The sequence below is a fragment of the Oryzias latipes genome, chromosome 20 (assembly GCF_053564925.1).
Source record: "Oryzias latipes strain Hd-rR chromosome 20, Olatipes_Hd-rR_3.1".
In the NCBI taxonomy this organism is placed as follows: Eukaryota; Metazoa; Chordata; class Actinopteri; order Beloniformes; family Adrianichthyidae; genus Oryzias; species Oryzias latipes.
The window spans coordinates 28,147,731-28,172,969 of record NC_136256.1 but is presented as its reverse complement, the minus strand read 5'-3'; the positions used below and the strand labels follow the sequence as shown (position 1 = coordinate 28,172,969).

The window sequence follows — 25,239 nt, the reverse complement described above, 5'->3', positions numbered from 1 at the left end:
TGTTTGTGCTCTTGCAGATAACCCCTCACAGATTTCCAGCGTGTCCGTGGCTGTGAAGGTCCTGGACGTCAACGACAACCCCCCATCCTTAACACACTACTTAGAGACGTATGTGTGTGAAAACGCTAAAGCGGGACAGGTGAAGACAACAGCGTATGCCAGTATAACTAGCACGACTTTAGATGCACGCAAAAACACCTGCACCAAAAACCCCCCTCTACATAATGAATCCTTCAGCTTTGTAGTGCTGAACCCCAGTATAAAGCTGAGGTGGTCTGAGAGCAGCAGACATGATACGATACTGTACGTCTGCTGCCTTCCAGCTGGTCGAGACGGTGACGGCAGTGGATCCAGATGAGCCCCCAGCTGGACAACACTTCCACTACAGCTTAGCCCCAGAAGCCGCCAACAACCCCAACTTCACCCTGAGAGACAACCAAGGTAGAACACTGATGATAGCCGTGGAATGGATGCTGCGGTTTTCAAGGCCATGTCACACAGCCACTACGTACATTTGGCACATATTGCATGGATGAGAATTGGACATAGCTGAATATACGTGCAAATAACGAGAAAAGTTGTGGTGAAGTTTTCACAGATGTATCACTAACGAACTACGATAAAACTTCAGAAGAAGTACGATTAAACCACGCAAAGAACATGTAAATCAATGAAGAACATGAACCGTGCGTGGTTATTGCACTGTTAATATGCACTTTATAAATGGTTCGTGTGTCAATTATTTAATTTTAACTCAATATAAAAGTTATACATCAGGGGTACGTACATGAAAGGTCTTTTAGTCATACGTAAACACACTTGGAAAGCCACAAATTTGCGTATGCAACACGCAAAAATCACAAACAATTGATTAAGATTTACGTAATAATTAGGACATTCAGACAAAACCGTCAACGGACATCTGTGCACATCGACAAATGAAAAAAAAAAAAAAAAGCTTATAAATTACGTATATCACACATAAACCACGAAATACCAAACTTACATTCGTGGAAGATGTGCAAATGTATGTAGCGACACGGCATTCATGAGTTTAATATGACACAGAATCTGACGAACTGAAGGTACATCTGTTTGATTTAAATTACAGCTCTGCCAAAAGAAATGTACAACGCTGCCTAGTGGCTGAGCGTAGCTATAGCACACTCATGGCATCCACAAAAATGGAACCAATGTAGCAGCAGTGATTTGTATCATAGTAGAGGTTTGACAGTCGGATTGACACTTGGTTAAAGTCAGAGAACCATCTGAACCCAATACGACCCTTTTACTATCAGAGAAATAAGATTTTGTGGCCCCAGAAGATGGCCACTCGAGTTGGTTCGTAGGTTCGACTGGTTTGTGTCGTCATTCAGCATTCATGGGATATGACGGCAGGTTGGTGCTCATTTGCCTTCTTCCAACGTTTCCTTTCTTTGCGTTCAGACAACACGGCGTGGATCCTGACGCGTCGCAGCAGCTGGTCGCAGAAGGACCAGACCGTCTTCTACTTGCCCATCTTCATCTCTGACGACGAGCAGCCGGTGCAGACCAGCACCAGCACCTTGACGGTGCGCGTGTGCAGCTGCGACCACGAGGGCAACGCCATGTCATGTAACGCAGAGGCCTACAGCCTGCCCGCCAGCCTCAGCAGAGGGGCACTCATCGCCATCCTAGCCTGCATCTTTGTCCTGCTGGGTGAGCCACCACCTCCTGCTACATGTTGACCTTAAACTATGGTTTCCATGGTAACACGCTTTGTTTACCCCGCATCAGTGATGATTCTACTCATGCTTTCCCTGCGGAGCCACTGGAAGAAGCCGTATCTGTGCGATGAGGAAGAAAATATCCACGAGAACATTGTTCGCTATGACGATGAAGGTGGTGGTGAGGAAGACACAGAGGCCTTTGACATCGCCGCCATGTGGAACCCGCGTGAGGTGCACCACAGAGGAAAGACCAGGCAGGACATGCTGCCGGAGATCGAGAGCTTGTCTCGCTATGTGCCTCAAGCCTGCGTGGTGGGCGGCAGAGGGGACGGGAACGTTCACGGATACGTCCTGGCGAAGCTGCTGGAGGCTGACGGGGACCCCTGCGCCCCCCCGTACGACTCGCTGCAGACATACGCCTATGAGGGCGACGGGTCCATCGCAGAGTCGCTCAGCTCGCTCCAGTCAGGGAACTCCAACGCTGACCACGAGTACGACTACCTAAACGACTGGGGGCCTCGCTTCAAAAAACTGGCAGAGATGTACGGCGTGGTGGAGACCAGCAGCCCCCCAGTGTGGTAGAACGTTCCACAGTCTGAGGGAAGGAGAACAAATACAGCTGCTCTCCACATCCATGAGTCTCCTGGCGGAGCTCCATCCTCCGCAGGGCCTGCAACAGAATCAGCGGGGGGCAGACGCAACCCCCCAGCCTGAACCACCAGAGGTGGGGGGGCCTTGGTTCAATGAATTTCAGAAAGTCGTGCAGGTGATGCAAACTGCAGCGAGACTTTGTCCATTTTTTGCTGGAAAGTTGGGAGCAGTGGGTTCAATTCCAGTTCATGTCATGTTTGTGTTTAACTTATTTGGCTTCTTTAAACCTTGTGCTTTAAAAGATTGTCATATGACTGGGGTCCAAATGACCCAAACCATGTGGAGGAGAAGCTGCAAGCCACTGTGACTTTATTTGAATCCTTTTTAACCTTCTTAAAGTGAATTTTACATTGATTTACACCTGGTTCTTACCTGGAAACCTGCAGCATTGTGGTCAAAATTGGGCAAAAACCTGCTCAATTTCAGATTCTGCTGATGTGCTGGAGTCTGGAGATCGACTTGCTGCGCTGCTCCTCACAAATGTGGCTTAAACTTCCAATCGTGGGCTGCAGAGACTCAGAGAATCAAGTGCCAAATGTCAAAAGGACAAATATGAAAGGAACAAAACACACCAAAAGAAGAATTTTGAAAAGCCGGATTGAAGCAGTCTTTGTTGAATGTGGACTCTTTTTGTATTTTTCATAATAAAAAGTTTAAACATAACATCTCTTAGTTCTTGTTCCTGTCTGCAGCCCGGTTCTGACTTAATGTCAAACTTTGGCACCATTTCAAAAGAGAAAACCTTCTGCACGTCTGTGCTGCTGTCCCTTCACTCCCCATGCAAATTACACCTCCATGCTGAACCAATAGATAAACATCCCACCTTCTCTTCTCAGCCAATCACCATCAATGTCTTAAATTCATGGATGTTTATCTGTCTCCACTTCCTAACCCTCCTCCATCATGTTTTCCACCAGGAGCAATGTATGAAGGTAAGTATGCTCCAAAAAGACCCCACTTGTAGATTTGATCTGAGAACTTGTAATATAGAACTTGCACACCAAAAATCTGCATGTGTGTGTAAAATCTTCTGCTGTGAACTGACAAATTCCCATTTGCATGTGTTCACTTAGAGTTACAACTTCAAATCTGTGATTCCAACTGCTCAAATGTGCTTCTGCGTGAATCTGCTGGTGCAAATCACAAGTGCGCTACAACTGCGCTCTGAATTCTGACACATTCCTCGCGAGAAACTTGTGTCAAAACTGATCTGTGTCCGAAAATGGAACACGGGCCGGAGGGAGGGTTAGAGGGGGCGGAGTCAACCAATCAGAGTGCAGGATTCGTAGGACTTGGTAAAGTTAGAAAGATAATCACAGATATGGACTTCCTGCTTCAATAAATCTTCTGATAAACGTTCAAATGTGACAGAGTATCTCAATCAGTGGCGATTTCTTTAAGACTGCAAGGAAAGCTCGGCTTCCCTTATAATGTCACAAAATTAATGGTCAAATATGTACTATTGTATTGTATTGTATTAACATTTTATTGACTAAAAATGCGTTAGAAAGCATTCATCTCAAAGACGAGTTCGTTCAGAATCAGTTACATATAGCAGGTTGGCTGACTCCATTTCCTTCTCATACATTCCCGCAGCATCACAGTGCATTTCCCTATTGAAGCCCAGCGTCCGTTGACTTCAATGGGGCTGCTTTAAACGTTTTTTTCAGCGCTTCGAAACTAGACGGTCATTGGATAAACGCTGCGATTATGACCCGCCCACGGACGCTCAGCGTCTCTGGGGGTCAATGGGGAGTGGGCTGGCCCGGACTCCAATCTTCTGCGTGATGATTGGAGGGTCTGTGTCAAAAGACTGCATCTACTTTTGACTGACAGCGATTCTGTACTATAAGGAATCACTGAAGCTTTTCGCGCTCAGTCCCATCGAGGACCAGAGCGTCGGCCTCACGCTGCCGGTCATCGTGGCAACGCTGGTCTGCGTGCTGCTCTTCATACTGTTCAGGGAGCTGGATGCAGCGGTCGCCCCGCGCCTGGGTCCGCATTACCGCGCTACACTGCGTGTTTGGTGTTACGGAGGTTGAGTTTTTGGGTTTCAGGCTCTCACAGGCAGGAATAGCGCCCATCATGTCTGACATGGAGGCCATTTTCAGTCAAAAGAACCCGCCCCCTTGCAGATAAATTTATGCCGAATTACATTTTTTTTTAAGTTACATTTTTGGATTTTAGCTTAAGGAAAACAAAAAACGTCAGCGAGTTAACTATATTTCCAGAAAACATTTTAACATGAAAATAATTTGGTTGGTTTTGAGTAGAACATGGAGCCGTCGAGTCACAGAAATGGGAAAAAAGTGTGTTTTACTTTGAAATAAACTCAGCAGGATTTTCAAGTGAATTTTTTATGATTTTACATGAAACTGCAAAAAGCTAAGTTTTTGACGTTGGTTCTGTAGGTTTTTCAGAACCCACCTCTCCTCACCTGTGACCCGGGCCTTGAAGGGACTGCCGCTGATGTGGTTGGGTCCTCCGTATTTGATGCTGATATGGTAGTTTCTGGGGGCCATGGGGGTGTACTGCACCTTGTAGCCCTCCGGGACCTACTGACAGTCAATCTTCACTTTGGACGGACCCTCAATGGTCACTGCCAGAGACCCGGGACCCGCTTTGGTGTTGATGATGAACTCAGACTGCACTCCTGCGGGATGAGGGGTTCCTCAGCGGTCGGCGTGGTAACAACATCCACAGCAGACGGCTTGAAGCTGAGAGCTTCCAGGTCAGCAGATTGCTGACAGAACCAGATAGAACCTGACAGAACCAGACAGGATGAAACCCAGACTGTGGGGGCCATTTCCAACCCCCCATCATCGTTCATCCTGTCTTTGCATGGACCTGATACGATGAAGATGAAACTCAAGACTGCTGAGCCGCAGTGACAGGAGGCCCATGCACACCTGCAGAACACACACACATGCACACCTGCAAATGTGTGCGAAATGTGCACAGAGGAAGGAGACCTCGCTGGACGCAGCGTTCGCCCCGCACCTGGGTCCGCGACCCACGAAGGAAGCAGACCCTATGCAGGTTTGACAGTTAGGACTAGTGCATAAGGAAGGCTGAGGAGAACCAAACAGCACAGGTGACCAACCAAAAACCCTCCTCCCTAGAGGACACAGAGGCTGAGGATCCAGGTTCAAAACTATTTCATCAGGAAACCATTTATGACTGGATTCATCAAAACAACGAATACCATTAAAATTACAAAAAGGTTTTCCGCTCTTCATCTTCTTAAAGCTGAAGTACATCCAGAAGGACTCTAGAGAGACAGAGAACTTTGACAGAGCAGGATTTGGTTGGCAAAATGCTGACCCGGCGTTTTCTCAACACATCTGATGGATTAGATGAACCACCGTAAAGGAAAAAGCCGCTCGTCTCTCTCTGCAGACTGCATGCTTCATTTCAACAGGGCGTGAAGAAAACGTGTAGACTTTGTTTGTGTTTGCGTGCGTGCGTGCGTGCGTGCATGTGCGAGGGATGCAGGTGTGCGCCTACATAATTCTGCTTGTCTGCTTTTTTGATTGTGACCGTAAAAATGCTCTGCTTGCAGAAACAGGTCTGCAGGCCTGTGTGATGACAACACAACACAGTCAATACTCCAGCACGATGCAGTGATTTCACAGGGTCGTGCATCTCTGCAAACTCTGGATCAATAGGCATATAGATTAAGAAAACGGGAAAAATGTTTGTGTACATGGAGAGAAACGGGTTCAGCCTCCACATCAGGTTGGTACTTTATTCCAAACATGAAGCTGTAGCTCCTCCTACTCTGGGTTTGGCAGAACAGATTTTAACCCGTTAAAAGGTGAAACCCACCATCACTGTGACCCCCAGTGATGGTGGGTTTGCAGCATTGACCGTATCAGAGAACTGGACTGAGTATGACGTCACCCAATTACATTTAAGGTCCAGCCAGATGAAGTCGTTTCAGTCGCCATTTTTCTCGACTGGAGCCAGACGTCATGAGCAGCGATTGGTCCGAGTCAACGTTTCTATGGCAACTACACCCACCAGTCAGGACTGAGCTTACTTGAAGGCCACACCCTTTGTACATAGCCACCTTGTGGTTGGAGCTGAAGGGAAAAGTTTTTAAGCATGAATAGTTTTTTTGTTTTTTGTCTATAATCAGATATTCTGACATAAAATAATAAAAACAAAATGGAGGCACCAACCTTCTCCTTTAACCTGCAGCTGCAGTCAAGTCAGTGATTCACTCTGTTCCGTCGGACCAGAATCGATGTTTTTGTGCGTTCCTTTAATGCATCACCGTCAAACTCCACCAAGAACGTCCTGACATTACGGGAAAATTTATAGCAGGAATATTTCTCTTCACTACAGTATTTTTGCTTTTTGACGATTGCTTGAAATGGAAACAAATTTTATGCCACGTTCTGGTTTTATATTTTTACTGCTTATTAAAGTAACAATAAAGAGCAAAATCTCACAAAAACACTTCTTTTAAAAAGGTGGTAAAAATTTTATTTACAATATTTTTGAAAGTAAAAAAAAAAGGATTTTCAAGAGAAAAGTTAGCTCCTCTTCTTTAACAGGTGTAAAGATATTTAAACCTCACTGATGAGATGATGCCCCTGATACCCCTTCTCTTTGACCCTCTTTATGCCCCCTCCCCTCCCCCCCTTTTTCCATGAAGAACTGAAATGAGTCAAAACACAATCATAAAGGAAAATCATCTTTCAGAAACATTCGGGTCCTTTAAATTTACACAACCCCCAATTTGAGGTTCATCTGTGCTGTCATCCAGGAATTTGAAGAACTCTACAGTCCCCCCCCCCCCCCCAAACTTTTGAGATCCAAATCCCGTCATGTGAGTTCAGTCCCTCAGGTGCTGGAGGGTCTGCAGCCTGGGCCCCGCCCCTCATCCGCAGGAGATGACGGTGAAGCGTTTGGAGATGCAGGACATGTTGTGCAGCACGATGCCCAGCAGAAAAAGCAGCACGCACGCCACCAGGATCACCGTGCACACACCAGACCACGAGGACCCTTTCACCCCGCCCACCGGGCCGGTAACCCCACCCTCCCTATCGCCCGCCTCCAGCCCTATGGCTATGTCCAGGGGCTGCCGCTCGGGCACGGTCACCACGCTCACCCCTTTGTGCGGCCCACCTGGAAGAAAGCGACAGCCCAGCTCCCCCTGCAGGCCGGACCCCCGCTCCTTGGCGGGCAGGGGGAGCATGTAGCACCCACTGCTGGGGAGGCGGATGAAGATGGGGGTGTGCTCAGACACGTGAGGGACAGCTATCACAGTGACGACGTCCGGATCGTCAGGCAGCTGGGAGACGGACAGGCCGGGGGCCAGTTTGGTCACGCTGCGGCACCAGGGGCAGCGGATCTCCTTCTGGCTGCTGCGCATTAGGTTCAGACAAACGGAGCAGCACGTGTGATGGCAGTCCAGGAGTTTGGGCCGCCGCCGGGGGCTGTAGAAGTTGAAGCAGATCTGGCACTCCAGGTTCGAGTCCTGGGACAGCGTCTCCATGTCGCAAAGGTGCATTCACTGACAGGAAACGGAACCGGGAAAACACAGCTTTCTGTTTATGTCCCACAGCTTCACTGTGACCTCAGAGCAGAGGTATCACCTACAAAAGAGGTAGAAAAAACAGGATTGTGACAACTTTACCTCGTCTGTGTGATGCTTCAGATTAAAGTCTGTTACACAACTTTTTAAGGCCGTGTCACACAGCCACTATTCTCACTTTATACATATTACACGTCGGAAAACTGGTCATAAGTGAAAATACAGGGGGGAAATGAGAAGTACAAATAAACCACGCAAAGAACGCGAGCACATGACATTATTGGGCTGTTTATATGCAATTCATAAATGATTCATGCGTCAATTATGTCATTTGAACATGTTATGTGCCCTGTATACGTGATATAAAAGTTATACATCGGTGGTTCATGTGTGAAAAGTCCGTTAGACAAACACGGAACGGTCGTGGAAAGATAGAAAGATACAAATTTGAGTAGGCATCTCGCAAAAATCACACACAATTGCAAAAGATTTACATAATAATTATGCATAAACTCCGTAATTTTCAACCAACCAAATATTCTGAACAGCTAAAAACGAATTCATGTAAAGACCATTGGGCCGAAACCCTCGATGGACGTCTGCGCACATCGACAAATAACAAATGCTAGAAACTCTTGGCGCTCAAAACTTCTAAATTTGTCCCCAGATTGTTGCACACCAGCCACAAGTGGACTATGAGGAAGAGTCAGCTGACTGCTCTTAGTGTGATGACGTGACAAGACACTAAAGCTGCTTCTGGCTGAGCGAGCACTCTCTGACAGAGGGAGGAAAAGTCTTTAGTCTTCTAGACTAAAGATCCGACTAAAAACATCATTTAGATGTCCAGCCAGTCTGCCTCTGTGGTCCAGCTTCACTTCCTCCATCCAGACCTGTGTCGTTCTTCATCCTCTGCTTTCAGCAGCAGCTCCCTGGGGGGCGAATGTTCCCTCCTGTACCAGACGCTTCAATCCCATTCTGCAGCTGACCTAGTTTCCTACACAGTCAAAGTCTGCAAAAGGTGCATTAAAACCTATTGCAGTTCCGTAGAAAGTGGAGAAGAAGATAGATGAACAAGGGGAAAGGGGGGGGGGGCAGGATCCAAAGAGGAGCATTATTTTGGTCAAATGTGCTTTACAGCTAAATGTTCCTGTTGTCGTTTGTGTTCTCTGCATGAATTCATCTTTCTATTTTCTTTCCTGTTCTGCCTCAGTCCCTGCAGTTTATTCATGCTGAGGACTGAAGCCAAACGATGGAAACACTGCAAACATAATTCAACATTAAAGCTATGAATTGTTTTTTTTAAATATCCAGAAAAATCCAGAAAAGAAACATTTTTACGTCATTACCTTTAATCTGAGTTTCAGGAAAAATCTAAGATGATAACTGTCAAAGTAAATCCTATCACTGCAGAGATGCAGGTTTACCCAACCAGCAGTAGTTTTCAAAAGCCCCTCTAATCTGATCAACAGCCCCTCTACCAAATGTAAATGTTTAGTTTGCAAAGGTGCAGCTCATCCTGAAAGCATCCTGACAACAAGAAGATTAGAAATGAAAATCCTTTTTAATAAACATCAGAACATTAGCAAAGAAAATCATCTCGTAACTTCAGCGTTTGGGAAAGTTTCAGTTTCTGCTTTTGGCATGAAGGACTGCAGAAGAACCTTCCAGGTGTGATGACGAGGAGGAAAGCGGAGTAGCAATGAGCTCACGATAGCTCTACTCACAATGGGAAGGATGAATTAAAAATAACCACAGAGCTCAGCACCACATGCCGACATGAGGCTCCAGCTGGAGGCGGTGTGGAGGGGACGGGGGGGGGGTCTCTCAGGTGCTTGGAGCTGCTGAAATGTCAACACGGTGGTGCAGCACGCTCTGCAAATGTTTCATTTCTGCAGATAAAAACTCATCTTTAGGTTAAAACGGGAAAGTCTATTTCACCGCTTTGTTTTGGAAACGGCCTGGAGAACGAGGCGTGTCCCTTCTGACCTCATGAATTTAAAGTGGAGACACCTTCCATAAAGATCATCACATCAACAGATTCATCTCAAGGATTCAAGGAGTATTTATTGCCATTTTCAGTGAACAGAGCAGTTTCACAGAATAGGAATTTGCTGTGGTGCTAATGTGCGACATAAAACACTTAAGAATAGAAAAAATGAACAACAGTAAGCAAAATAAAAAAATGACAATGGTCAGAACAATAAATAGAAATTAATTGTGCAAACTAAGGGATGATCAAGGTGCAGGTAGTGGACTGGTAACTGGAAATATAAGTTTGAGGGGGGAGGAGTTAAAAAGTGTTCATGAGTCGGACTGCAGAGGGAAAGAAACCGTTTTTGTGTGGTGAGGTTCTGGTCCTGATGGACCTTAGCCTCCTGCCTGGAGGGAGTAGTTCAAGTAGACCATGTCCAGGGTGAGAAGGGTCGGCTGCTATCCGTCCTGTACGTCCTCTGGTTCTGGAGACGTATAGGTCCTGGACAGATGGAAGGCTGCAGCCAATCACCTTCTCAGCTGAGCGCACACTACACTGCAGTCTGTTTATGTCCCTGGTTGTAGCTCCGGCGTACCACACGGTGATGGAGGAGGTGATGATGGATTCTATGATGTCTGTGTAGAACGGCACCATCATCTGGGCCGGCAGCCTGGTTTTCTACAACTTCTGCAGGAAATACATCCTCTGCTGGGCCTTTTTGAGCAGAGAGCTGATGGACGAACTTGAGGTCCTGAGTGATGGTGGTGCCGAGGAAACGGACCGAGTCCACTATGGTGATGGGACAGTCTGTCAGGATGAGAGGGGGTGAGGGGGCTGTGACTTTCCTGAAGTCCACTATCATCTATCATCTGAAGAGGACCCAGAATGGTTTTAAAAACCCTGATGGCCTTCTTAGTCCACACGCCTCCACCCAAAAGGTGTAGTCAATGAGAAATCCCATCATCCCCTGATCCATTTTCAATGCGTTCCCAGCGCTATTTAATTAGGATTATCGTTTATGTCTACTGCGCGCCCCCCCTGGCATCGCATTGCGCCCCCCACTATTTGAGAAGCACTGGGTTAGATGAAGGTGGATGTTTTGCTGTGGCACCCCCTTAAGGGAGAAGAATAAAACTTTTCATGCTCAGCCATGGCACAATTACATTTCTGACATTACTTTTTTGATTTATTGAAGGACTGGATTTCTATCTGATGATTCAAACAAATTTTCTTAACATTAATTTTTTAATCAACGTAAAATAATTATTTTTTTTCTATCTTAAAACACTAATTGTCATGCAACAGACTGCCGACCTGTGCACCCCCGCCTTCGCCCAGCAGGTTTCTGTACAGGCTCTGGCGACCCCGTGACCCCTAAAGGGATGGATTTAGCATTTATTCTTTCGCGAAGAAGGAAAAAACAGACCTTTCTGCTTTTACAGTCATCTTGCATGTTTAAGCCAGATTATTTTTCATCTTTCGTCCATCTGTTTGTCCAGGAAAACAGGTCTGAGCTTGTAATTCATCCACCTTGGCTGTGGTTTCATTGACGCATAGTGCGCCGATGTATAACTTCTTAACGCAGGGCTGTCCCAGCAGAACAATGCTGCTTGCAGTGTTGTCATCAGATGCTCTGTTGTGTGAGCTTCATGTCTTTTGTGGGTTTTTTTCTGTGATACACACGGAGGCGCTTACGGGCCCGTGGACCAACCACGGCCATACGTTTGGTCATTTAAAGCTTGAGAGGGCAGAAGAACAACGCTGGAGACTTTCAGACTTTAGATGAACCTCAAAACAACAACATTCCTGTTTAGTGAGAGCTGGTGACATAAAAGTTATTTTCCCCAGGAAAGCCTAAAGCTGTGCTGCTAGCAGAGCTTGGTTTGTACACAGAGCGCCATCTTTCACTGGTGAGGCTTTACATATGCAGACAGAAGAAAACCCTGATCGTGTTCACACCAGAGCCCAAAACCTAATCTCTGATGCAACAAAAAGAGCATCTTGGCTGGCTATGAGTGGAGAGCATTTTTCTCTGAGAAGGGAACTGGAACAGGATACACTTTGTATATTTGGACAGGATGCTAAAGTCCAAAGCTGTGTTTTCTACCCCTTCTGGATTCATACCTTTTAGGTGTTTTCTCTGGTGGAAGGAGCACCATCATCATCCACCCTTTCTTTGCGTTTGATCTGCAGCGATTTGTTTCTATAACGAGAGATCCTGATTGGTTAGTCTGTTGTTTGTATTCCAGAAATCAGGTGAATCTTCTCATCTGCCCAAACAAAACCACCTCATGTGAGGAAAAGCAGAATGAACACAAAATGCTCAGTAATTAAACATGGAGGAGTAAGCATGATTATGGGGGCTGTTTTCTAGCCTCAAGAGCTCCGACACCTTAAAGGCAAAGGGGATGTTTACAGCCACATTATATACAGCTTATTGTTCATATTTAGAAGGAGACACCTTTCTAAAGACAGTGTTTACATGTTTGTAAACAGCTTTCTTTCTCTTTTTTTCTTCTTCATCCCAATAAGATTCCGTGATCTGAATCCAAGTTTCTGAACGACTTGATCTCATGCTCAACGATGCAGAGGGGAATGCTGGGAAATGGCAAACATGAACACCGCCAGCGTGGCATTTGTGCCGGGCCCCGGGGGAGTCTGGGGGCAAATTCATGGGCAGGACTGATGAGGACCAGCAGTGATTTCATAGGTTTCACAAGGAACCTCATGTAGCCTGCAGCCAACGAGCAGCTGAAGGGAAAATCCTGTGAAACATCAAACAGATCCGAGTTAAAACCACAGACGGACGCATCTGTGTCACCTGAAGTTTTACCTCAAGTTTCTTTTGGAACAAAGGAGTGTTTTTTATTTTTGTCACAAAAAAACAAATGGAGTTTTTTTTTTCCTGTTGATCTTTGTCAGATGTAGTTTTTTTCTTCTTCTTCAATTTTCTTCGTAATCAAAGGGTTTGTGACTTTGACCTGCAGATGTCAACGTACAACGGTGATGCTCTCATTACTCAGAGACTCCAACTTTCAAAGATGGAAACCTGGCTCCTCCAGCAGAAGTTTGATCTCCGTTCCAACAAATCAACGTTTTAAATAAAGACAGGCGCTGGTGCTCAGCCCAACTTCAAGCTCAAACGGACTCAGCTGTTGGAGGGCTGAACACAAGATAGAGAGCATGGTTTTAAAATGAAAATAAAAAATAAAAAAAGAACCAGTTTATTTGAAAGACATAGCTTTTAAATCTAAATGTTAGCTTGAGTCATAATGGATGTCTGAAGAACAGTAATCCTTCTGCAGAGACTCGTTCTGAAAACATCACAGTTTGAATTCATGCAGAAGCTTTCCAACAGAAAGTCTCTGTTTAACTCCAAACCTGCACTGCAGCATCCTGCCTCTAAGGCAGTTAATTACTGAATGATGCCACACTGGTGCACAGCCAGTGCAACAAGCCCAGGGGGCTTTTTTCTCATTACCAGGTACACCGCGTCCTTCACGGGGGGACGCGGGGGGCAGCTTTAAATAACATTTAGTTTTCCGATTGAAACTCCACATGCAGGCAAACTTTCAGCTTCCAGGGTTTCTGCTCCAAAGTGGGATCAATTAACAGTCCAATCATAAGAGAAGGGGTGGAGACGGCGGCGGCTGTCCATCAAAGCAGAGATGGAGGTGGGGGGGGGGGGGGGACGGGACGCTGTCTGACGTGCAGCAACCAAACACTGAGGCAAATTTCTGAGCAGCTGCTGACTTTGACCTGCATGTGAACCGTGCTTCACATAAATGCTGGAAGGAAAACCGTGTTTCCACTAAAAACAACAACAAGCAGCAGAAAAAGGATTTTAGGAATCCATAACCGTTTTTTCTATGAATCAATGAAGACTGTGCTAGAATCTTTCCAGATGCTCAGAGGAAGTTAAAGTATCCGGGAATTCTGGTAACGAGAAAGAAAGGAGCACGAGATCCGCCAACAGCATCACTGTGTCTGTAGTAATGTGGACTCTGGTCCACCCCCACCCACCCCCACTGGTGAGCAGCAGCAGGAACAGGCCGTCCCATCCTGATGCGGACGTGGTGCTTTTTTAGCCGGGTTTGCCATGATCTCAGTTCAGCTGTCGGTCCCCACAAAGTCCACATGTGAGGGCTTCACGCCTTCCTGAGGGGTTTAGGCAGGAGAGCCTTTGAGAACAACATAAATTAAAGGTCCTTGTTGAGTAATCCTTTGCAGTAATGGGTTCACCAAAGTAACCTGCGGCATCAACTCATTCATATTCCTATTAAATAAAAGTGCCATTTTCAATCCCCCTCAGCCTTCACCCCCCCCCCCCCCCCATCTGGTACCTAAATTGAAATCTAAATCAACTTTTTGATGAGAAAGAGAAACTTTCCCTCTTCACTGTCAGAGAAGAAAAAACCAGCTAGCTTCACCAAGTTTAACTGTTGCTTAATGAACTTACGTGACCAACAGTTCCCCGTACAACCAGATTTTACTCCAAATTTCTAGTCAAGTCAGTTTTGTTGAAGTCCTCGTTTTGTTCAATGCAAAAGAAAATCTGCTGCAGGACGGATGAAGGACAAACACTCCGACTGATGCTGGAAGGGGTCCACCTTTTCGGCGGGTGGGCTCCGAGTGTGTTTCCATCAATCCAATCAGCTCTCCTGCCGCAGAGGATGCAGGGCGGCGGCGTGGCGTGGTTTTATTTGTTTCATTCACTAAAAATGATCTCAAATGAAACGCTCAAACGTCTGACTCCAAACGTGAAACACAGAGATGGGACATCTGAAATGGCACACATTTAAAAAAAAAATAAACTAAATAAAACAATTTAATAAGATTTCAGTTTTCTAAGTGAAATTGTGTTTTCCAACCAGGTAGTCCTCAGGGATCTTAATTAGGATCAGTTTTGTTCAGTTTATGGGGTCAAATTCTAACAAAAAATATGCAATGTTTTTGTCAAAATGCTCAGTTAAAAGTAATTGCAATCAGAGAAATGGAAGAACTGGATCCATTTTGATAGAAAACGGCAAAAGAAAAGTCCTCTTTAACACGAAAAAAAAAATAATACACAACTATGAACGTAGACATTGACCCAGATGCCAATTTCTTTGACTTTGTAAAGAACCACTGCAGTTATTACACAGAAGAAGAATAGAATAGAAAACACAAATCCTAATCATACATTTGAACAGGAGAAGTTTAGACGCGAATCAGCAAACCATTGAAGAAAACTTACAGCAATTTAACAAACCTTTCAAAATAATTGCAATTTCAGAAACCTGGCTAAAGGCAGAAAAGGGCTTCCAGCTGGAAAGCTATGACTTTCACTATGTGAACAGGACAATTAAGCAAGGTGGGGGGGTGGCTCTTTATATACACAACAGTCTTAAACACAAAGTTGTGGAGACAATGTCGGGCTGTATTGATGATGTCATGAAATATCTATCTGTAGAGATTAGTATGGAGAAACAGAGTGACATCATAATCAGCTGTGTATATCGAGCCCCTGCATCAGACATGGAAACCTTCATAAGAACAGGGCTGGGATTCTATAAGTTTGCTTCCTTCCATCCCTTTCAAGCAATATTTATGAATATGTCTAATTATCCCAAGTATGATTAGTAATTGTACGAATGTATAACTGTTGACTGTATTGTTTTTGTGTATTATTCTTATTTGATTGCTTGAAATAAAACATTTCAAATCAAATCAATCAAATCAAATAAGTGCCATTGAAAACATGTTTGCCAATATTTCCAAAAAGGTCATATTTCTTTGTGCCGATTTTAACATAGATTTGCTGAACCGAAACAATCACACCAAAACAGAAGATTTCACGCATTCAATGTACAGTTTAAGCTTTTATCCATTAATCAACAAACCCGGCAGAACTACAAGTTTAATGAATATTTTGTAAAAAAATAGGGCCAAAGCTAACCAAAGAAATAAAATGTTCAAAAATATCCGAAAAAGACACAGTCGAACACGGCATAAAAAGAAATCCAAACTCGATGTATTTAAGACCGGTGGAAGCAAAAGAAGTCCTTAAAAGCGTCAACGAATTCAAAAACAAAACATCTACTGACTGTAACGGAAATAAAAAAGGTCATTGATTCCATTGTTGACCCGCTAACCTATATTTGCAATTTATCCTTTCAAACAGGAACATTTCCACAAAAAATGAAAATAGCCAAAGTAATCCCACTACACAAATCAGGGGACAAACACCAACTAACACATTACAGACCAGTGTCTTTACTTTACTGTTCCTCACAAGGCTGGAAAGTTTTATAGAAAAAAACAAACTATTATCCGACGACCAATATGGTTTCAGAAAAAACAGATCAACATCCATGGCGATTACGCAACTAACCGAAGAAATTATAAATGGCACAGACAATAAAGAGTTCGCAGTAGGAGTGTTCATCGATCTGAAAAAGGCTTTTGACTCTATTGACCATAACATTTTAGTAAACAAACTGGAAAACTATGGAATACGAGGACCAGCATTAAAATGGTTAAACAGTTACATTAATAACAGGCAGCAGTTTGTCCAACTGGATGACTGTAAATCATCCCTGCTAAATTTAAGCTGTGGAGTTCCACAAGGGTCAATATAAGGTCCCATACTGTTCATCCTTTACATCAATGACACACGCTTGGTATCAAATACACTCAAATACTTTCTATATGCAGACGACACAAGTATAGTGTGTACAGGCGAGAGCCTCAGGGAAATTGTAAAAACAGTAAATACGGAATTAGGGAAACTAACTCAGTGTTAACAAAACTAAATTCAGGATTTTCGGAAATCGCCACATTCCTGCAGATTTGGAAATAAAAGTTGCCATTGATAATCACGTTCTGGAAACAATGTCTGAAATCGAGTTCCTCTGAATAATTCTGGACGACAAAATAAGCTGGAAACCACAAATAAAGCAGGTCAGAGCTAATCATGCTAAAAGCAAAGCAGAGTTGGGAAAAACGCATCACACACTCACAAAGCACGTTTACTTATATAATCATCCATAAAACTACCATATTTACAGTACATTGCAGAAGTTTGGGAAATACTTAGAAAACAAATCTACAGTGTTTATATATCTTACAAAAAAAGCTGTTTGAATAGTTCATGGAGTGGATTATTGTACACATACAAACACTATTTTTAAAGTCGGGTTTACTGAAAATATGGGATCCAGTGAAACTGAAAACAGCTCTCATGTACAAAGCCAGAAACAACTTACCGGTACTTCCATCCAATAAACTTACAGCAAATCTTCAAAGATAGAGACGGAAGTTACAACCTAAGAAAAAAAACTGAATTTCAGAAAGCAGAGCATTCGAACAACAAAAAAGAAAATATGTTTATCTAATTGTGGTGTGGATTTATGGAATGGATGAAGGTTTAAAACAAACCAAAAGTTTACATGCATTCAAAAAAATCTACAAGAAGTCACTAATAGTTCTGTATGAGGCCAGAAACGATAAATTAAACAAAAAAGTCACTTTAGCACAGTTGCCGTGCAGAATTGTACCGTGAATGCTTTGTATATTTTTCCTCTTGAATACGCACATCATCATGTTTTGTAAAAAGGGGTGGGAGCAGAAAAGATTTCTCTTCAACCCACTCTTTTTCAAGCACACTGTATTGTTTTAGGTCTTTTTAAACCACTGTGTTGATTTTTCATTTGTTTTGTGTTTGAAATAAAAAAACTAAACTTAAAAAACTAAAACTAATAAAAAAACAAAAACATCTCAGGTTTTTTAAAAGACAACAAATTTCAAAAGATTCAGAAACGTTTTCTTTGCTTTTGAAAGCTTTTCATAGCAGATGGGACCTTTTAGAAGGACTTCTGGATTCAATTCAATTCAATTTTATTTGTATAGCCCAAAATCACAACAACAGTCGTCTCGATGGGCTTCGAAGTGAAACATGAACTCAAAAGGATCGTGAATACAAAGAGTGCAATAATAAAATACTAAAACGAACTAACAAACTGACTAAGCTATACTGGCATCCCTGCCCTTAGACCCCCCCTTCGCGGTAAGGAAAAACTTCCAAAAAACCGGATTCCGGAAAAACGAAGAAACATCAGGGGTGCCCACATGAAGGAGGGATCCTCCCCCAGGACAGACAGGCGATTTACCAGAACTCTTAGAGAAGAATTAACTTATCTAAATCTACAACTACATATTTAAAGTCCAGCAGACGAGCTTCATCCAGCCGTGGTTGGGGGGGCAGTCAGGGGGCGCGAGTCGAGCCGGAGACAGGAACCACAGCCAGGTGTAGGAGCAGGAGCAGAGACGAGGTAAACGGTCAGGAACTGGAGCACGGATGAGCCAACAGGAGTCTGGAAGCACTCCCACTCCCCAGGAGGGGAGAGGAAAAGAGGGACAATACATGAATCACTGCACCAAACAGAGGCATGGAAAACTAAATGATGAATAATGATCAAGAATAGAGGAGAGGAAGGGTAGAAGTAGATGAGAAAAGAGGACAGAACCCCAGTGCACCATAGTTACCCCAGCTTCAACTTCTAGCAGCCTTTTAAAACAAATAGTTACTATTGAGTTTAATTTAAACAAATTAACATTAAGTTAAATAATCTCTGAATACTAACTAGTCTGACAATAAGCCTGTCCACAGAGGAATGTTTTCAGTCTAACTTTGAATGTAGAAACTGAGTCGGCCTCTCTTACATGAGCTGGGAGTTTATTCCATAAAACAGGGGCTTGGTGGCTAAACGCTCTACCTCCAACCGTACTTTTACTAATTCTAGGAACCACAAGCAGTCCTGCATTTTGCGAGTGAAGTGTTCTTATTGGATGGTAAGGGACTAAGAGGTCCTTAATATAGGACGGGGCCATTCCATGTAAGGCCTTATAGGTTAACAGGAGGATCTTGAACTTGATTCTGGAATCAACTGGGAGCCAATGGAGTGAAACTAACACAGGAGTGATGTGATCTCTTCTGCTAGTTCCTGCTAACAATCTAGCTGCTGCGTTCTGAACAAGCTGGAGACTTCTTAAGGAACTCTTAGGACACGCTGCTAACAAGGAGTTACAGTAATCCAGCCTCGATGTAACAAATGCATGGATGAGTTTTTCAGCATCACTCTTAGAAAGTATATTTCTGATCTTAGCAATATTCCGCAGGTGAAAAAGGCAGTTCTACACGCCTGAGATATGTGAGCCTTAAATGATAAATCCTGGTCAAATAAAACCCCAAGGTTTCTAACTGTGGAATTAGGGGCTATACTTATGCCATCCAGGGAGACTATCTGAGCAGGAGGAAACGTTTGATTTAAGGAAACGTTTGATTTATTTCTCTGTAAATAACTAAATAGAAGAAAAACTGAACCTAAAGAGAATTTGTTTATATGTTATCGCTGATGTTTTGCGATTTTTGTTTGTCTCTTTTGATCTGAACAAACTGCGTAGTTTCAAGAAAACTACATTTGGACATTGATTCCAATGTCAGAGATGCATTCAGGAAGTCGCTAAAAACATCCAGATTTGATGAAGTTTCTGCTTTACTTTCTGATTAAATCCAACATCTGCCTTGGTTCGAGGCCTCAGAGACATGGAAACCAGCGGCAGGCCTGAGGTTTGTGCTGCTTCCACCAGCAGGTCGAAAGATAAAAAGCAAGCGGGTCGGGGCGTCTGCTTCTGGTTCTGAGCGATTCAACAAAAGTAGGTCACATCTCCAGAGGGTCACCGGCTGAGGCGGAGTCTGAATCACCTCTGCAGCCTAATGACTGATCCTCAGGAGCTGTGCAGACACTCAGGGGAAAGCTGCAGGGCCTGGACCCCCATGAGGCCAACCCTCATCTGCCTCAGGGGTCCATCCTGACTCGGATCAGTACCACAGCGCCTCACTGCAGGCATCCGAGGTCTTCATGAGTCTCCACGTCGCCAACGCTCCGTCACACATTTACTACTATTCCATTCAATTCTCCTTGTTTCTTTTATTTTTTGAATGTTTTTGTGTTCTCTCTTCAGTGTGTATTGTACTTGGAGCATCCTCAGCACTTTGTGTTGTAAAGGTTTTCAATAAAAAGTCTTGATAAAGATTATTGATTGATTGAAGTGGATCATATAAACATTTTTTTCCCTCCAAGTTAGGGTTCTGCTTTGACCGCCATGAATCCATGAGTCCACCAGAGGTCCGGGAATGGCGTTCAGCGTGTCTTCAGTCAAGCTTTGAACCCCGTTTCTGACGGTTTCTTTTATTCTCCGATTCATTTTTGACAAACCGGGTCTCAATCAGCAGAATTTTTACTCAGTTTGTTGACAGTAAACTCTAGAAAAAGAAAGGGGAGATGTAGTTTGTTTCAGTTTTTCTTTCTGGTTTCAACTTTCAGAATAAAGTCATAAACTGATTGCTGATCAGATTCATTGTAAAAATATCAAAACAATCTGAAAATCCAAAACCTGCAATTAAAAAGACTCTGATGTACACAAAAAAGAATAATCCGAGCCAGAACCACCATCTCTTCTTGTTTCAGGAATGCTTCCCTTTACTAAAATATTAATTATGTTCTTTGATGAAATGTAAACGAAACAGAACCTCACCCTGAAAAAAAACAACCACAAGACTGGTGGATTATATGCTGGGGAAATAGACTCAGCAAAAGCAGAGAAAAAGAAAATTTATGATAGAAAAATGAGGACATTAGAAACAGGATCACTGTCACATTGAGCTCCTGCAGGCTGCAGAGTCTCTGGCTTCTGTTTTTGCAGTCTGTAGTGTTTGTCATTCTGTTGGATTTAGTGCTATAACTACAACCCGGTGTTCATATAAATAAACTTCCAAATCTTCCTCTTCTCCACTCAAAGCATAACGATAAACAACTCCTTCAACTGAAAATGAGTCTTTACTTCTGGTCACTGTAGAAAGAACGGCATAATTAACAACAAGAACCTCATGAAGCAACAGGAACACTGATAGATCTGCTGTGAAACCTGGCAAAGCTTCAGCTCCAACCACTGTCATTAAGACCAGATGGATGGAGGCGTCACCTTGGGGAAACTGATGGCTCACCAAACGTGCACAAACATGCAGACCTGAAGAGGAAACACGCCTGTAGAGGTCTAACACTGCTGAGTTGTTCTTCCATCTCTTCAATCACTAAAAATATGTTCTGTCTCAGCCTATAAAAAGCTTCTAGAAGAGGTTCTGAAACCGTTTGGTTCCTGCAGAAAAAAATGCGGCTCCACATTTGGTCCTCAGAAAAGCAGAGCGGCTCGGTCGTCTTTCTTCTGAATGTCTCCATCACTTCCTGTTTTGGTTTACTGGGCCAAAGCGAGATGAAACCACTTCCTCTTCACGGTTTAATCTGTGTGCAGAGACGCAGGCAGCAGCTGCTGGAATGACTGCAGAGGCATGAAGAGCACACAGGTCTCACAACAACACGCAGTGAGCGAGACGCTCGTCTGCTCTGATGGAGGAAGATGAAAGGAGAACCAGGAAAATGGTTTCTCCTCAACAAAAGAGCCCAAAATAAGAAGCTGAATGATTTCAATCTACAGTTTGGGAGGAAAAACAAACTCATTCGTTAATTTTTAACTGAAATGAATTCCAGAACCCAACAGATGGGAACCAATTAGCCACCTGACTCCCCAAAACGCCGATGCGGAGTCAGGATGCAAATGAAACTGAGGGGAGGGAGGATGTGAAACGGAAAGTGGTGCGCACGACCGAAGTGCTTTAGAGTCTGTTCAGCAGTCTGTTCATTCACACAGAATGAGGAGGAGAAACAAGTGATGGAGTAAAGGCGTACCACTGGTGCTCTGCACCAACAGTCCCGCCCACAACCCAGAGGTGAATTTCTAATGTATTCCTGCAGAAACCATGTCCTAGAAAACAATGTTTGTGGCTAAAAATAGTATAATCATAATTAAAAGACCACTGGGAACACGGTGACGAAAGATCAAAAGATGATCGAAGTGAGACTTTAAGACAAATAGAAGCCAAACTAAACTTTCCATCAGTGTGAGGTATGAAGAATTATAAAGTTTTGAATGTAAACAATATGTCTAAAGATAAATTCTGGTCAAGAAAACAGGAAGAAATGTTTGGTTTGCAGGAAAGACTGCAATGATTTTCCTTTTTTTTTTTTCAAAGTAGAGCTGGCTGCAGATTATAGAGATCAGGAAGCTTTCTGTCAAATATCTCCAGTCCATTCAAAACTGTGGGACAGAAAAGCCGCTGGCATCAGGCGCTAAGGCACAGAAAGCTTTACAGGACAACCACAATGATCTGAGGCTGCGCGGCTCAGAAAACTCACCTTCATTCTCCCCGACTGCTCACAGAAGGCAAGCAGCTGGGAGATAAAGCAAACACGGCCGAGCGTCTGTGATACGAGGCGACGTCTTCCCCCAGAGACGTCAGCAGCAGTCATGCAGAATTTTATGGGTCTGGATGATCCGGAGCCTTAGCAGTGAACTAAACCCCAAGCATGAAGGTCTAAATTCAGCTTCACACGGAGGTAATCCTTCACAGACAGAATTCATAGGATCAAAGTGGGCCTGTTAGCTTCACAATTACTTAAGCCGCGCTGAAAGAGAACATTTGCTTCCAGAGAAAGTCTTAATCTTTGAAATCCAGTTTCAGAAAACCTCCATGTCTGTTGATGTTCTTCACCCTTTGATCATGTTCAATCACAACACCTGGATACACTATCAGACGCCACTCGCCGGGTTTGGAGGATAAAGGATTTTCATCCCAAAACCCGTACTCACTGTGAAGCACGGGGGTGGAAACATCATGGTTCGGAGCTGCTTTACTCCAATACCTGAAGGAAAAGGTGCATGGGAGCGTGCAAAAATCTCCCTCCATCAGTGAGATCACTAAGCGGGTCTGGATCTTCCAGCAGGACAATGTACCCAAACACATCGCCATGGCAACAACAGCGACTCTACTTTACTCTGTGGAGGGAGTAGAAGATCTGTTTCCCAGCAACAGCCCCAAAACGTCAACCAAGACCTCCATGAAGAACGGACCAGAACTGCAGCTGAAGGGAGAACCTGCTGAAGACCAACAGGTAACCTTTGACCTCTGTGACTAACAGCAGGGTCACACTGCAAAGTATGAAGGTAAACTTCTCTAATTGACCAAATGCTTATGAATCAAATAATCAAACAATGCATCCCCGCGCTAGCCGAGTTAGCAAAAAAAAAAAAAAACGTTTTTGGAAACTCCCTTTGTGCAGTCAAGAGTCAGAGAAAAAAACGTGAAAAGAGCCTTCGACTGGATTTATTGTGACAGTTGTTCACTATCTGATGTTACAAAGACGCTGTTGTTGAAGTTGAATAAATGGTGAATTTGTGTTCATTGTTATATTTAGAAAATACCAACTTTTGTTTAATTTTGTCATTTTATTTTGCTGTCACGCCTTGGCTAAAGTTAGCATCAGTTTTTTAGCTTCTGCTTTGATTGTTAAAGATCTCTTTCCAAAGCGTTCCCGGTGGTCTTTTAAGTATGATTATGCCGTTTTTGGCCATAATCCAAAAACCTGTGTCGTTTTCTAGGGCATAGTTTCTGCAGAGCGGCAGGAGGTCATCAGAAACTCACCTCTGAATTGTGGGCGGAGCTGTTGGTGCGGAGCAGGCATGGCGACCAACATCGTAGCCGTCCAGCCGTACATTTTAGATCCAGATTTCAGCTCAGACGAGGAAAACAACGACGTTTATGGATCTGTCTGCAGGTGGATAATCAGAAAGGGGCGGAGCTTTTGCCCCCCCCCCCAGTTTATTTTCTGCATCACAAATACGATATTTTTCAAACGGCATTTTTTCTCTTTCTGCTCCGGATTCACAACGATTTGAATAAAGAAACCCTCAGGAATGGCATTTTAATCTAAATTTTATTTATATACGTGGCCTCACCCTTAGATAAATGCTAAAAGAACATCTGAGAAACAGCAAAAATGTTTGTTAGAGACGGTCTTCAAGGGAAACGTTAACAAAAAAGCTAAAGTAAAAAGACAGTTTAAAGACGATGAAGAATCATTAAAACAAAGTTACTAGTTTGTGAAAACGGATTAAATCCAAAAATACAAATTTTTAAAAAATAATCCATCTTTGTTGAAGTCTTGAGAATAAACCACAACACTGGGATAACTTCAATCAAATGATCCTGTAGAGCAAGGACATTAATAAAACAGATTGTTTCTGATTGGTGGAAATAAACTAACATTTAGGAATTTTTCTACAGAAAAGCCAAAGTAGAAAAGACCCCTTAAAGAAACTTTAGCACAGAAATCAGACACGTGTTAAGAGAAATGCATTATGGGTCCAGATTTAATAAAAAAAAAAATCAAACTGGTTACGTTTTCTGACTGGGTCCAGTAACATCACAGCGAGAGTCTCCCTGTCTGTCTTCATCTGCAACCTCTTCTCTTTTAAAGATGGAGCATTAGAAGAACGAACAGCATCAACAGGCTCCGATTCTCTCTCTGCTGAGCCAAACTACGCGCGCGGCGAGAAGGTGAGACCTACAGGAACACCTTCATCCTGCAGATCCAACACTTCAGGGAACGAGGAGGAATGACGGAGTCTGCCGGCAGTTTGAGAAGAGGGTGGATCAAACCAGTGCTCCTCTCAGGCTGCTGTTCGCGGCAGGAAGCAGCTAAACACAAACAGGAAAAACAGCAGCTTTGCCAGAGACGCGCGCGCGCGCGCTGGCGAGAAGAAAGGTGTCAGAGACAAATGTCCTTCAGAAGCCACATTTGACTTCTGCAGCATCTTTCTCTGAAGAAGCTCCAGGATTCACGCGCACGTGAGGACAAAGCCTGGCGCGCGCCGCTTTGCGCCCTGCGCTCACCTCTGCTCCTTTGCGCGTCCGCTGCTCCGCTCTCGGTGCGCTCCTGCTTCCTGTGAGGGCGGCGTGCGTGAATCCCTGCTGTTTTCCTCAGAAACCCCCCCCCCCTCTCATCAAAACACACACACGTGCGCGCGCGTGCGCACAGACGCACTCGGCAGCGCCTTTTTCACCGACAGCGAACTCGCCCCGTCACGGTCTGGAGGAGGCTGCCGTGCGTGAACACCTCAGGCTGCAGACGGAACCAGGCGGCAGGCAGGCAGCGGGGCTGCGCTGCCCCCTCCCAGCCTAAAGGCGGCACGCACGTGCTACATAAGTCTGCAGGAAAGCCTTTGATTGGACAGGAGATGATGTCTGAGTTTTACAGGGAGAGAGACACTAACAGCAACCAGGGGCCTGTTTCACAAAGGAGGTTAAGTGTAAACTCTGAGTTCATAAACCCGGAAATCAGGGAAACCCTGGGTTTTCCGTTTCAGAATCGGAGGTTTGTCAAACCAGAGAAAGCAGAGTAAGTCAAACCCGTTTCTGAAAGAGA

General features: G+C 44.1%; 2 protein-coding genes across 6 annotated transcripts in view; one reads left to right on the top strand and one right to left on the bottom strand.

Annotated features, from left to right (window-relative positions):
- The window catches only part of LOC101174783 (cadherin-20), a 46,117-nt gene extending 43,094 nt beyond the window's left edge, over positions 1 to 3,023 (top strand). For all 3 annotated transcript variants that reach the window (XM_023950280.2, XM_023950281.2, XM_023950278.2), the window contains exons 9-12: positions 18 to 139; positions 324 to 441; positions 1,447 to 1,698; positions 1,777 to 3,023. In XM_023950280.2, coding sequence (XP_023806048.1) covers positions 18 to 139; positions 324 to 441; positions 1,447 to 1,698; positions 1,777 to 2,291 — 1,007 coding nt within the window. In that variant the 3' untranslated portion in view covers positions 2,292 to 3,023. The remainder of the gene's footprint in view (positions 1 to 17; positions 140 to 323; positions 442 to 1,446; positions 1,699 to 1,776) is intronic.
- A 3,802-nt stretch (positions 3,024 to 6,825) lies between these two features.
- rnf152 (ring finger protein 152) lies at positions 6,826 to 25,055 on the bottom strand. Of its 3 annotated transcripts, none has more exons than XM_078938679.1 (3): positions 24,708 to 25,055; positions 12,002 to 20,183; positions 6,826 to 7,966 (listed from the first exon to the last, which is right to left on the bottom strand). In XM_078938679.1, the coding sequence occupies exon 3, from the start codon at positions 7,879 to 7,881 to the stop codon at positions 7,249 to 7,251; it is 633 nt and encodes a 210-aa protein (XP_078794805.1). In that variant the 5' UTR covers positions 7,882 to 7,966; positions 12,002 to 20,183; positions 24,708 to 25,055; the 3' UTR covers positions 6,826 to 7,248. The 3 variants fall into 3 exon arrangements, with proteins under 3 accessions (XP_078794805.1, XP_020568244.1, XP_011487419.1); XM_020712585.3 differs by having other exon boundaries at positions 12,002 to 12,080; XM_011489117.4 differs by lacking the exon at positions 12,002 to 20,183 and having other exon boundaries at positions 24,708 to 25,054.
- Between the last annotated feature and the right edge of the window lie 184 nt (positions 25,056 to 25,239).